This window comes from Diplotaxodon limnothrissa, linkage group LG22 (assembly GCF_057381915.1).
Source record: "Diplotaxodon limnothrissa isolate DT_005_m linkage group LG22, D_limnothrissa_male_GT1.1, whole genome shotgun sequence".
Taxonomy (NCBI): domain Eukaryota; kingdom Metazoa; phylum Chordata; class Actinopteri; order Cichliformes; family Cichlidae; genus Diplotaxodon; species Diplotaxodon limnothrissa.
Window position 1 is genome coordinate 16,383,033 of NC_140616.1, and position 12,743 is coordinate 16,395,775.

A 12,743-nucleotide genomic window follows, 5' to 3' on the forward strand; every position below is an offset into this window, starting at 1 on the left:
AGAAACTTCCCGGAGCAATCAAACACATCACCAAAAAAAAAAGCTTCATGCTCCCATTCCTCAAACTGAAACTCTGAGGGAAGCGCGATGCAGTAGCTCAGTCCTCCTGTTGTTCCGCTGTCCTCATGGCAACAACAACCTGGCAGCGGACGCGCGGGCGCTTGGTGCATGCTGGGGGATTATATGCACTAGCTCCTGGACTCCATCCAACACAGTGCACTGGATGACGGGAGGCAGGCACAGGTCAGCCAAATGCAGAGATTTATGTGTAACACCAGATGGGGATGAATTTCAGCACTCACACTTGGAAATAAAGGAATATCTTTTTAACTCTTTTGCCCCATCGGAGGCTTCTTAAAAGTTTGATTAAGACATTAACCACAAGTTCCTCTGTGGTTGTAACACTGTGGCTGTTCATCCAGTTTAAAACTAATGTAAGACTCCTGAAAAAGGAGGGACATTAGGAAAGGTGGGATTTCTAACAGTTGATTGGTCAAGGTCCATGAGACGGTGTAATGACCATGCTTTCTTTTCCACATCAGACTCAGTTTGCCCACAGCTGTTCCCTGTATCACACTATATCATTCTAGCAGGTGGGAAATGTAAATGTACAGCTTAGTATTAAAATTTAATGCAAGTTTGACTCAAAAACTCAGCAAATCAACCAAACCTTGTATGGCCACTCTTAGAAAATCAGGTTTATTGTAACAAGCAGGACTGTAACTGCTGCTGTTACTAAACTGCAACCTTGAGCTTTGTCTTTTAAGTTGTTGTCTTGACAACTGGAGACAATTTTGTATGTTAATGTAAAGCGGGAAAAGCAGGCCTTTCAAAGAAAGCAGGCTACAAAAGTATGAATAAGGTGCCCATTCATGTAATTTCCCATTCATTCATACAGTGGACTGATGTTTGCGTGCTGCTTCGAACACAAGGATTATTTTTTTTCCTCACATGTGGAGCTAAAGCCATGAGGCACAATGTTGTTTCTGTGAGGCAGCAGTGCTAGATGTTACATACCGTGGTGGCAATACTTAACCGAGGTTTTCATTTTCCTTAAATTCCAATTAAAATCTAAGAGTAAAATTTAAATTTTAATGTTTTTTTCTGGTATTTGACTTAGTTCAGAACGTCTCGTGATATTACAGCTTAAAATCCAGAAGAAACTGTGTAACTGTTTATCTCTCACTGCCTTTTATGTTTATGTTGGCCAATTTTTTGGCCTTAGAATATGTAGAAAAAACTAGTTCAATTTTATTTTTGATTTTTGGTGAGACTTTGAATCGAAAGTCAAAGGTCTGTGTTTTTATTTCCATACATTGCTTGCTTGTATGTCAGTAAAGATTGTCATCTTGAATGTTTCATTGATCAAGTTCCCACATTAAGTGTTTCCTAATTCAGTTATTTTATTTATTACTTGACCTCCAATAATTATCCCAGGGGGTATATAAGTCGTTTTTTGAAGTAACCCGTGTAGGGTTAGAGAAGTGTTTAGTGTGATCTGGAACAACAGAGTCATTTCTGTTTATAAGTGTGGTAGAAGCTAAATTTTGGGACCAGGCGGGAAAGTACGAAGAACTAGTGTAGCAATATCATCATCACAGTAAACAACTGTTTCATGTCCAAAACAGAAAAAGCTCTGCAGAGACTTTAAGCAGCTAAATGCATTTATTGAACCAATAATTAAGACTAATCGACACTTGCATGGTTAGATTTAATAAACTAATTATAGTCTCACTATAATTATAAAAATCCTGTTTTTCAATGGTCGGTTCAATTACATAACAAGCTGTTCTGCATTGTTTAGGAGGGGCTAGACTGAAAATGAGAAGTGACACAGGTTCCCGAGCAGCCAGAGAAGCAGATTCAAAATTATTATCATTATTTGGTGTTAACTATTAGAGGTGGACTATAACATGTTCCCTGATTTAAACTTGCTAAAGAGGCAAGATGATTCGACTGTTTTCCTTTCCCTTCTGTAACTGAATAAATCTCCTTTAATCGACTGTAAACTGGGAAAACATAACAGGTGTAAATGATTTTCTGCATTTTGAGTTTTAGTTGCTAACAGCCACCTACGCTGCCCTCACTCTTAATTGTACTTTGCAAAGAACTTGCTGAAATTTGAAAGCACTCCCGCCGGATTCAGCGAAAGCCAACAAAACGATCAGGTGTTTGAGTCGGGGGTTGAATTCCCTCTCCGCTCAGCTGCATGATTGTGAGATGTAATGATGCAAAACATGCACAATCACCAACGAAGAAGAGCTTGTGCTGAGTCAGGAACTTACCATCTGCTACCTTAAGGAACCTGCATTCATCAGCAAATCTCCGTCCAACCGGGCATTCAGGAAGAGGCCGGATCAGAGATGGAGACCAAAAATAGCAAAGGCCACCTCAGATCTCCACGTTGCATAATGTCCTTCTGTCCAGTTCTCTTCATAGAGTTTCGTCATTGCAGCTCTCCGCTGTGCAGACCGCTGCCATGCCTTTGGGTTTTTACAATATTGTACAGAAAGCTGACAGGAAATGAGAGCGAAGACGGCTAAAAACTTGGTGACCAGCAGATCACGGTATATAGCCACAGTCTCCAAACCACTAATCCCTCTTCTCTTGGTTTACTATCCACTTATTCACGTTGCAGTTGATGATGATCAGCTCACATCTGTTCTTTACATTCTGATCCGTTTGTCTTCTTAAGAGGATTTTGTGGCACGCTATTTATTTACCAACAAATGTACAATCATCAACAGCATCAGCTCGCATCTGCTAATAACACTTTAATTGGTCAATGCACAAAAATAAGCAGAGCACACTAACATATAAAAAAAATTCTATGTGGATTTTTTTCCTTTTTATGTTTGTTTTAAATTGTGGTCTCACATTGACCCTTTTTGCATCTCTGAAAATGCACTTAAAATGCCTCTTAGGCAGTGGACACCTTAGACCCAAGAACCATGAAAAACATATCTATAATGTGTTGTTCAAGATGTAATAAGGACTAAATGTGTTTGTGGCTCAGGAGGCAGAAAGAGGCAGTCTTCTACTAATCTGAAGGTTTGATCCTTGGCTCTTCTCGTCTATATGTCGAAGTGTGCTCGATGTTGTACCCTGGGCTGCCTATATAAAAGTGTGTGTATGAATCTTAAACAAGGTGGTTAGGTATAGAAAAAAATGATGATGGATGAATGTGGGTGTGACTGGGTGAATGAAGCAATTCAGTAATTTACTTTTTCTTGTATGGCTTCTGGACATTCAAAAGTCAGCAACAGGATCACCTCACAGAAGAAGCATAAGCAGCCTGAAATGGAGAAGCTCAGGTTGGGTGGGTTGCAAAGTGTCTTGCAGAGGCAACTACTTGCAAGCTAAAATGGATCAAACAGCATGCCCCATGAGATCTGACAGCAGGATGTGCAGCAGGGAATTCACTGATCGGCTGATCCATCAGTCTTTCTTGCTGGGATTGATTCCCCAACCTGTCAGAGCTAAGAATCCACAGCTTTATTTACATACAACTTTACCAAGTACACTCAAGAAGTAAATACAACAAGCATGAGAGGAAAAGGAGAACCTGTCATCTTCTTGCGGTTATTTGTGGTAGTCTTACAACTCTTCTCTCTTTTGTATCCCAGTAGTTGTTAGAAAAAGTCACATTTTAGATGAATGGCTGCTGCATGTCAGAGTAGAGAAGCTGCTCCTCTGCACTGAAAGGACCAGTATACTTTTTGGAGACCCGCACAGATACAACACAGACCACATCAGATTGAATGACTGGATCATGGTGCATCCGGTGGTTGTTTCCACTTGTATACAAAAACAAGACGTGAGGAAGTTCACGTCAAATTCAAGAATAAAAGAAAAACATTTGAACAAGAATGATCAAGAGTTCTGGCTTGACGTTCAAAACAAGAATCCAGAAAGAAAGAGCATTTTTTTAATACGCCTCTTTTAGTTTTCTACAAATCCACAGCATGTTTGAAGGCAAAGAGCCCTGATGATTAAACTGCAGCTTTCAAAACAGACTCGCTCTGACCCTGTGTAATTCGATTTAAATTAGCATCATTAGGCAGTAAATCTGGATTTTGCTTTTGGTTGTGGCAGAATAATAAATTAAGCTCATGTGCCCTTTTCTCATTTCAGCTAACAGCTACAGTACGTCAAAATATGATTCAAAGTCGTGATTAATTATAAAAAAATCTCCCTGAACTACAAAATCAGTTTCATTTCTATCAGTTTATTCTGAAACGTTTTCATTTCGCGCGTATTTCCCTCCACACGCAACTCTCATACGGGAAGCCTAGTTTGTGTGGTTGCAGCTGGTCGTAAATTACATTCACATGACGAGGCAGTGAGCAGATGCATAAAAGCTCGCATCAGGAAATAAAACTTCCTCTTTTTAGGCGTGAAGATCTAAGCGTGCTCAAACCGGGTGAACTTGTCTTTCTGGGCGAAGTCATTCTGCAACAAGGTGAGTGTGACTCTTTTCTTTTTACACGTCTTGTTAAATTAATGGCTTGTTTAAGGTTATGGATGTAAGCGAATAATCATATGGTGTCGGAAAAGATTTACTGAGAAAGAAGCTGGGAGATTACAGTAAGAGATTACGGCTTGAACTTCTCTGTTTTGCGATGGAGTAATCTTCAGACGTCTGCTCTGTAGATGAGAATCATGTTTACAGGCTCTTCTGCTTTTGTTTACAGACTGTGTTTCATTGCAAATGCAGTGTTGTGGTTTTGTGCACTGAATGCTAATCATGCTTAACCCTTTCACGCATAGTGGTTACTACAGTGGACAGCTATTCAAAGGCTGATTTCTTGTATTTGTGTCAGTGTTGATGGTATACTTGCACATAAAGCACTACATCGGGCACTGATGTGCCACTCCTTACCCTGCCACCCACTGGTCGTTTAATGCTACTATAGATGTATGACATGTTTCATTGTAATTTTTGTTTTCTCACCCTTTCATGCATGAATTATGACAACCTCAATCAGGATTTTTAGTCATCTTTTCATGCCTAAAGATGCCTAAAAATCCTGATTGAGGTTGTCATAATTCATGTATGAAAGAGTTACTATGTTTGCGTGACCATTTTCAGGCTCAGTGGTGACGGAAACCTGGAGTTTATCATTCTGTGTTTGAGTTGTATACATTCCCGCACTGTTTATACTGGGACTCTCTTGTAGAGTTTTGTAAACCTGAGCCGAGATCTTCTCAGAGCTCCAACTTTTCACATCTTTCAGTTTAAAGGAAAATACTTTTACTGCATTATTCCTAAACATTATCATTATCAACATTTTTAGACCAAAAGTAACCTCAGGTGCACACCAAATCACAGAAAGTTAGATACTGAAATTTCAAAATGCAATCCAAGTTGCCTAAGTTGAAGGCAGCAAGCTTTTGTTGTTCAAATTTAGATCATGAGGAAATGATTGAGAGGGGGTAGGGCTAAATAAGTATATACTTTTGCCTACTCCTTTTCAAACAACTGCATGGAATGATATTATGAAATGTTGGTGAATCTATATGTTTGAAATAAAAATAAACTGAACTGAACTGAACTACTGAAGTGATTAGCTGATTAAACAAGGATTACATCTGCTTTTCTTTTTTCCCCTTCCTTTTCAGTATGCACACTTTGTGTGCTGTGTTGCTTTTGGCCTTCGTGGTCCTCGCCTGTTCTTCGCCCGCTGTGAACAAATTGTGGGAAGAGTGGAAAACCAAACATGGAAAAGTTTATGATAATCAGGTAGGACTTAAACAGACATTTTGTCTTTGTTACCACATATTCTGGCAAGGTTTGAATGAGACAGCGCGGATTTGTGTTTCAGACCGAGATCGACTTCAGGAGGGCAGTATGGGAGAAGAACGTGCACTTGGTGTTGAGACACAATCAGGAAGCCTCGGCAGGGAAGCACAGCTTCACGCTGGGACTGAACCACCTGGCTGACATGGTAGGATGCTGCTGCTGAGAAGACAGGATGTCTAAACTTTCTAAATCTAGATAACAATCTGTTATTGTGCAGTCGTTCATTAGTAACATTAAAACAGCTTCAAGGCTCATGGATAGAATTTCATTAAATTATCTAAAACTATCTGCAGTCTGGAGTGACCACAGGAAAAATATCTGAGTGCTGAACAAAGCTGTAGCAACAGTAGAAGACAGAAGAGGAACAAACAATTGCAGGATCGGTGCACTTGGTTTGGCATTACCATGAATTCTATGTAAAGTAGAAGTGAGATCTACTACAGAATAGGCGCTCATACGATTGTGGTAGTAACTGCTGACTTTAACCACAGCTGGTTTCATACAGTGACTGTAAACAACATTCAGAAACTTCATTGTCATCATTTGTCTTCTCATCCTGACAAAAACCATCCATCTTAGTCTGATCTTACTGGTCCTTCTCAGTCCGAGTCTGCTCTGCAGTGGTCCGCATACCCTGCAGTGTCTACACTCAGTTTGCAGCATTTAGTGGCAAAACCACTACAACAAACATGTGCTGTACAGCTGAAATCGGTCAGAATAATAACAGTAATTTGTCTAGTTATTATTATGATTTTTGTTCCCTGTATTTCCCTGCACAGGAAAATCTCTGGGTTATATTTTAATCTCAGTATATTGAGGGGCACATTTTGAACATATTTGAATATCAAGTTTTTAAAATATGTTTTAATATTAGGGAGTTGAGTTGCCTCCAGTCTATATTATGACTATTATGGCCTTGCAGCCACACTTTGAGCCACATATCGAGTATAAAGTCAAAAATCTCTACACAGACGGGATTGGTGTCTCTCTCTCTCTCCTTGTCTTTCTCACTCATGTATTAACCAATATGTAACTATTACACAAATCACACTCCCAAATCATTGTATAGTTGTGCTGATGATGGCAGAAATTTTGACAACAAGAAGAAGAATCAACCAAACTGAAAACATTTAGCAATTCTGTTAAACTGAACAGCACGAATTGCAGCGCCAGACTGGAGCGATCACTCACAGGAGCGTATCTGAGAGACCTCTGGTGGATACAAACATTTTAACACCGTGTAAACATAACCATATGTTTGCCATCAGAACCTCAAGCGCATTCATGCACATTGAACTTTTGCTGGTGCAAGATGGACGTGAATGACCACCACTGTTAATCTGCAGATAAAACTGCATCCCCGCGGGCTTAATTTAAACGGCTCTAATCTCCCTTCATACAATCAGATTAATTTAATCCAGTATGGGCTGGGCCAGCCTGGACAATCAAGATGCTTATTTTTATGTACATAAGGACCCTTATGTAATGCTGGAAATATATAACAGAATATAGAATAAGGGTTGCAAACTGGTTGGTTCTGTGCCGTTCTGGTTCAGGTTGGACTTGCATAAACTATTAAATGAAATACTTTGCTTATGTGCAAATGTCTGAGAACCTTGCATTTTATGTGGACTTTGTATTTTAAATAAAAGGATCTCAAGAAAAAAGTTTCATCAAATGTTTTGCACATTGAAAGACCAGAAACACAAAGTGCAAAAACCTTAAAATATTAGAGCAACATGTCAGTGTTACAGTGTTGATTTCTTGTTCCTGCATGGATAATATTTTAAATGAATGAATGGATTGTTAATATTAAAAAACAACTGCAGAAACAAGAGAGGAATTGTATTCTAAGTTAGAGGGGTTTTGTTTTTGATTAAAAATCCAGGAAGCCCGAGCGGTAAAGCCTGGATGGGCGTGGCGTGTTGGCTCTCTGCAGGAAACTGGCAGAAATGTTTGGGACACATGCAAGCTTTTGGCCCGCTGTCAGAGGACAGAGTGCTGCAGTTGCCTGGGTGAATAATGTGAGGCAGCTGAAATACACTCACATGTAAGGAGAAAGATTCTGTTTTTAAAGCTGCTGTGAAAGATAAAATGACACAGAGCCTTATCTGCTACAGCTGGACCGTTCACCTTTTGTATTTTATGCTCTTCGTCAAAGACAGAGGTGATAGTTGGAAGGGCAAACACACAGCCAACCCGAGATCGGTGCTGTGTTTATACATTCGGTGTCAAGTGAAAACAATGCTGTTGTGCAGAGGTGATATTTAATGGTGTTTTCATTTTATTTACCGCTGCCATTTCTTTGCCCCCAAGACAGCTGAGGAAATCAATGAGAATCTGAACGGCTTGAAGCTGGAGGAGACCGTTAATTTCACAAATGGCACTTTTAAGGACGTGAGTGACTCACCGTTACCTGCGAATGTGGACTGGAGGAAAGAGGGCCTGGTGGGTCCTGTCAGAAACCAGGTGAGATCGGGTGTTGTAAGAAAAGGAAAATCATTAACGCGATCCCGTGACAAAAGTGACACTTTGTACTGTTTTTATTTTCTAAGGGTTTGTGTGGGTCATGCTGGGCCTTCAGCTCTTTGGGAGCTCTCGAGGGCCAGCTGAAGAAGCGCACTGGTACACTTGTTTCCCTGAGTCCGCAGAACTTGGTGGATTGCAGCACCCAGGACGGAAACCTGGGTTGCAGAGGAGGCTACATCACGAAAGCCTACAGCTACGTCATTCGCAACGGAGGCGTTGACTCGGAGAGCTTTTATCCCTACGAACACAAGGTCATCCTCGACACGCACAAAGAGAACTGTAGGAAAGAGGGTGGACAAACACAGAAAGACTGACAGTGCTTCTGTCTTTTCATAAATGTCTCGTTTCTCTTTGCAGAATGGGAAATGCCGCTATTCTGTCCAGGGCCGGGCTGGCTACTGTTCCAAATTCAGCGTCCTTCCAGAAGGAGATGAGAAGATGCTGCAGAAAGTTTTGGCATCAGTGGGGCCGATCTCCGTGGCCGTGAATGCCATGCTGGAATCTTTTCATATGTACAGTGGAGGTGAGGAGGCTAAAAGCTTCACGGTGCAGGAGATTCTAGTGAATTTTACTTTATTTGCTGGTCTCTGATCCAGAAAAAAGGCTTCAATCCCAGAGGGATAACTCCTCTTGATTTTCGTTAAGTGGCTTAAACAGAATCATGCATTCATTCACTTGAAACTGGTGGAGCCCCCTCAGGGAGGTCATACATCTCCTACTTTCATTGCAAAGTTTGCACATTACCGCTGCTATAATTTTAGGTTTGTCAGCCCTTGGGAGGCCCTTAGCACTGACCGGCTGTACCACATATTTTTTACCTTATGTATTTTTTTTAACTTACACGCCTGCATTTATTAGGTTTATACAACGTACCAAGCTGCAACCCAAAGCTGATCAATCATGCTGTGTTGCTCGTGGGCTATGGCACAGATGGAGGACAAGACTACTGGCTGGTGAAAAATAGGTAAACGTACCTCCGATTGTTAACCTGTAAAATATTTCCGATATTTTGAACCTAGATGTGAATGTTTTTGTCTTTTCAGCTGGGGAACTGCATGGGGAGAAGGAGGTTACATTCGGCTTGCCCGGAACAAGAATAATCTCTGCGGCATCGCCAGCTTTCCAGTCTACCCTACAGTGTGAAAATATGGCCCACTAACTCAACTTAGTTTATTTAAATTATTATTAAAGACCAGTCAGTGTCACTGTGTTTTATTTCACATCACCGCTAAAGATGCTTAAAGTCCAACCAACTGAAATAACTTTTCATCTGATAAAAAAAAAAACAATATCACTGTACTTTAAATGTCTGACTACATACTCACACATGTCTGAGACTGAAATACTTCAGCTCTCATTCAGTAGTGTTGTTTCTACATTGTACTCTATGTATTTATTTACTTTCTGCATGTTAAACCTCACAGATTTAATAATAGTGACAATGACAAGTGAAAAAATTGAAAGATTCATAACATTTTGTGCCATGTAAAAATACTTTATGCACATTCGCTTATTTGTACATTTCTAAGCACAAATTTACACTCAAGAACAATAAAGATTTTGTCAACTGATCAGTTTTAATTAAAGTTGGAAGTAGAAGTAGTACTAAAGTAGAATTTTGGGGTATCTGAACTTTGCTTGACTATTTTTTTTCCTGAAAACTTATTGCTTTTACTCCCTGCATTTGTTAATCAAATAAGGACTGCTCGGTGTTATCTTTTAAACTGGAAATGTGAAGCTTAGATGTAAGCCCACATGCTTTTAAATCAGTACGTGGCTGGTGCACAGTATACAGACAGCATGAACGGTATACAGTCAGTGTAGAGAACGGGCATCAGCCAGGACAACTCATGAAACATCTGCTCACATCTGGTTGAATTCAGGTGTGTACATCTGCAAAGAGCAGCTAGTCAGCTGATCACAGCCTGTACTTTAAAGAAAATCTACTGAAGTTCTCAGTAAAAAGTGAGTTGTGATTCTCTTCCCCACACTGAGCCATTACAACTGATTTTAGTTCCCCCACCCTTTGATTCCACTTTAACCTCAGACTGGACTCCTTTTCCCATTTAGAGGCAAAGAAAACGGAGCTTTTTTTTTCTTCTTTTTCTCTCATCCTGTTCTACATAAATGATTCAAGCTGTTATTATCAAGCTGATATTATTTTATCGTTACATTAATACATTAATATAGCACAATGTTCAGTAAGCTTGTATAAAAATAGCCAGTAAAAATCTCCTCCAACGAACTACTTCTTATTTTTAGTACATTTCAGAGCCGATACTTTTTCCACTTTCAGTTCAGTGAAAAGGTTGAATCACTACTTTAACTTTTACTGGAGTATTTTTCAACACTAGTGCACTGTGGCCACAAAGGGATGGACATGGCAGGCATTCACTGCTTTTTACCAAGTACCTGAGTAAATCAGTGAATGCAGGTTTGATGGGGTTTTTTCAAGTTTGTCAAATAATCTGAACTGCATACAATTTATGTGGATGGCTCATATGACAGCCCCTCTCAGTGCTAACATACTTCAGCTGACTTTAAATGTAAATTGATACCACCTGTAAACTCTGCTGCTGCAGTCCACTTAAAAGCAGGAGCCACACTGCAGGCTGTTTGCTTTGTCACACCGTGGTTGGAACCCGTCTTCTTCTTTTCCCAGATTCTGAAAATGTTTCAGCGCCTGCTTTTCACAGTCTTGTGTGGATTTGCAGTGGCCGATATCAGTTCGCAAACAGATCGACACTGGGAGCTATGGAAGAAAACGCATAAGAAAGTATATTCTCACCAGGTAAAACAAAAGTGGAAAAATACCAAGGTGCTGAATCCTGTAACTTTAACAGGAATGTTTCATGTCTTCATCTATATAAGTGTTTAGCTGGGTTCAGTTTAAGCATATAAGTCTGTTTAAGCTTTATTTTAGAACAAGAACCCACCTTGTGTTTCATTAACATCAAGCTGTTTGGATGTCTGAACTCTGGCTTAGTTACGGTGCACATATATGCCACAGAAGATTTGGTGTAACATTTGTGTTCCAGATTGAGGAGTTGGGACGCAGATTGATTTGGGAAATGAACTTGAAACTGATTAATCTTCACAACCTGGAAGCCTCACTGAATTTGCACACTTACGAACTGGCAATCAACCACTTCGGAGACATGGTGAGCATTCTCCTCAAACTTTACATCACTTGATGGTGAATGGTGTGTAATTTCTCCACGCTTGCAGACCCCTGTGGAGATCGCTGGCACTCTCATGGGCACTAGGGTACCATCTGACCTGGAGATGGTTGCTGCGAGCTTCATAAAAGTCAATGCTTCTCTACCAGCTTCAGTGGACTGGAGGGATAAAGGCTTGGTAACTCCAGTCAAAAAGCAGGTGAGGTCCTAGCTGGTCCCCTCAGATATCCACACATGTAACAGGAAACCTCTACATTTTTAATCATGTCACGAGTAACCTTTCTTTTAGGGTTCTTGTGGCGCTTGTTGGGCTTTCAGTGCGGCTGGAGCTCTTGAGGGGCAACTTAAAAAGTCTACAGGCATTTTGAGATCTCTCAGCGCTCAAAACCTGATTGACTGCACCACAGATTATGGCAACCGGGGGTGCAATGGTGGCTTAATAGCACGTGCCTTCAAGTATGTTGTTGATAACCAAGGCATTGCTTCTGAAGATGCTTACCCCTATATCGGAAAGGTGAGTCAAGCTTCCACTTGCAGGTAGACTGTGATTAAACCTAGATGTTTCTCATGTTAAAGAGTCTACTACTTTTCAGCATAATCAGTGCAAGTACAACCCACTGTATCGGGCTGCTAACTGCTCAGGGTATTGCTGCTTACCAAGGGGGGATGAGTTTGCACTGAAGGAGGCAGTGGCTCTTGTGGGGCCCATCGCTGTTGCAGTTGATGCTTCCAGGCCACAGTTTCGCTTCTACCATCGTGGTTGGTTACTTTATTAAAATGATGCACAGATTGAATCTTAGTCAGAGTTCCTATATTTGCCCTCCTGTAACCAACAGGCGTGTACATGGACAACACGTGTACCCAGAAAGTGAACCATGGCGTGCTGGTTGTGGGTTACGGCAGAGAGAAAGGACAGGACTTCTGGCTCGTCAAAAACAGGTTGTTCTGAGTCACTGGTTGATGGACTGGGTTTCTTTGTTTCCTTTAATTTTGAGTTTCATGACAGCAGCTGCTTTATTTGTAGCTGGGGTGTACAGTTTGGAGAAGAAGGCTACATCAAGATGGCTCGGAACCGAAACAACCAGTGTGGCATCGCTCACCATGCTTGTTTTCCTTTTGTTTGATTAAGTTGGGTCTTTGTTTTATATTTTGTTTTTTGTTTAAATAAACTGGATCACTGACATCTTAACATGTTGGAAACTTTATGAATTTGCTATAAATTTAAATCTGAA

General features: G+C 40.5%; 2 protein-coding genes across 2 annotated transcripts; both read left to right on the plus strand.

The window, feature by feature from the left end:
• Nucleotides 1-4,399: 4,399 nt before the first annotated feature.
• Nucleotides 4,400-9,475, plus strand: LOC146609676 (cathepsin K-like). The gene is made up of 8 exons (XM_085346240.1): nt 4,400-4,462; nt 5,623-5,743; nt 5,826-5,948; nt 8,120-8,272; nt 8,359-8,583; nt 8,690-8,855; nt 9,191-9,296; nt 9,376-9,475. Exons 2-8 carry the CDS (start codon nt 5,624-5,626, stop codon nt 9,473-9,475), a joined length of 993 nt encoding a protein of 330 aa, XP_085202366.1. The 5' UTR covers nt 4,400-4,462; nt 5,623.
• A 1,528-nt stretch (nt 9,476-11,003) lies between these two features.
• LOC146609677 (cathepsin S-like) lies at nt 11,004-12,635 on the plus strand. The gene is made up of 7 exons (XM_085346241.1): nt 11,004-11,123; nt 11,371-11,493; nt 11,561-11,710; nt 11,801-12,025; nt 12,105-12,270; nt 12,348-12,450; nt 12,536-12,635. The coding sequence occupies exons 1-7, from the start codon at nt 11,004-11,006 to the stop codon at nt 12,633-12,635; spliced, it is 987 nt and encodes a 328-aa protein (XP_085202367.1).
• The last annotated feature ends 108 nt before the right edge of the window (nt 12,636-12,743 follow it).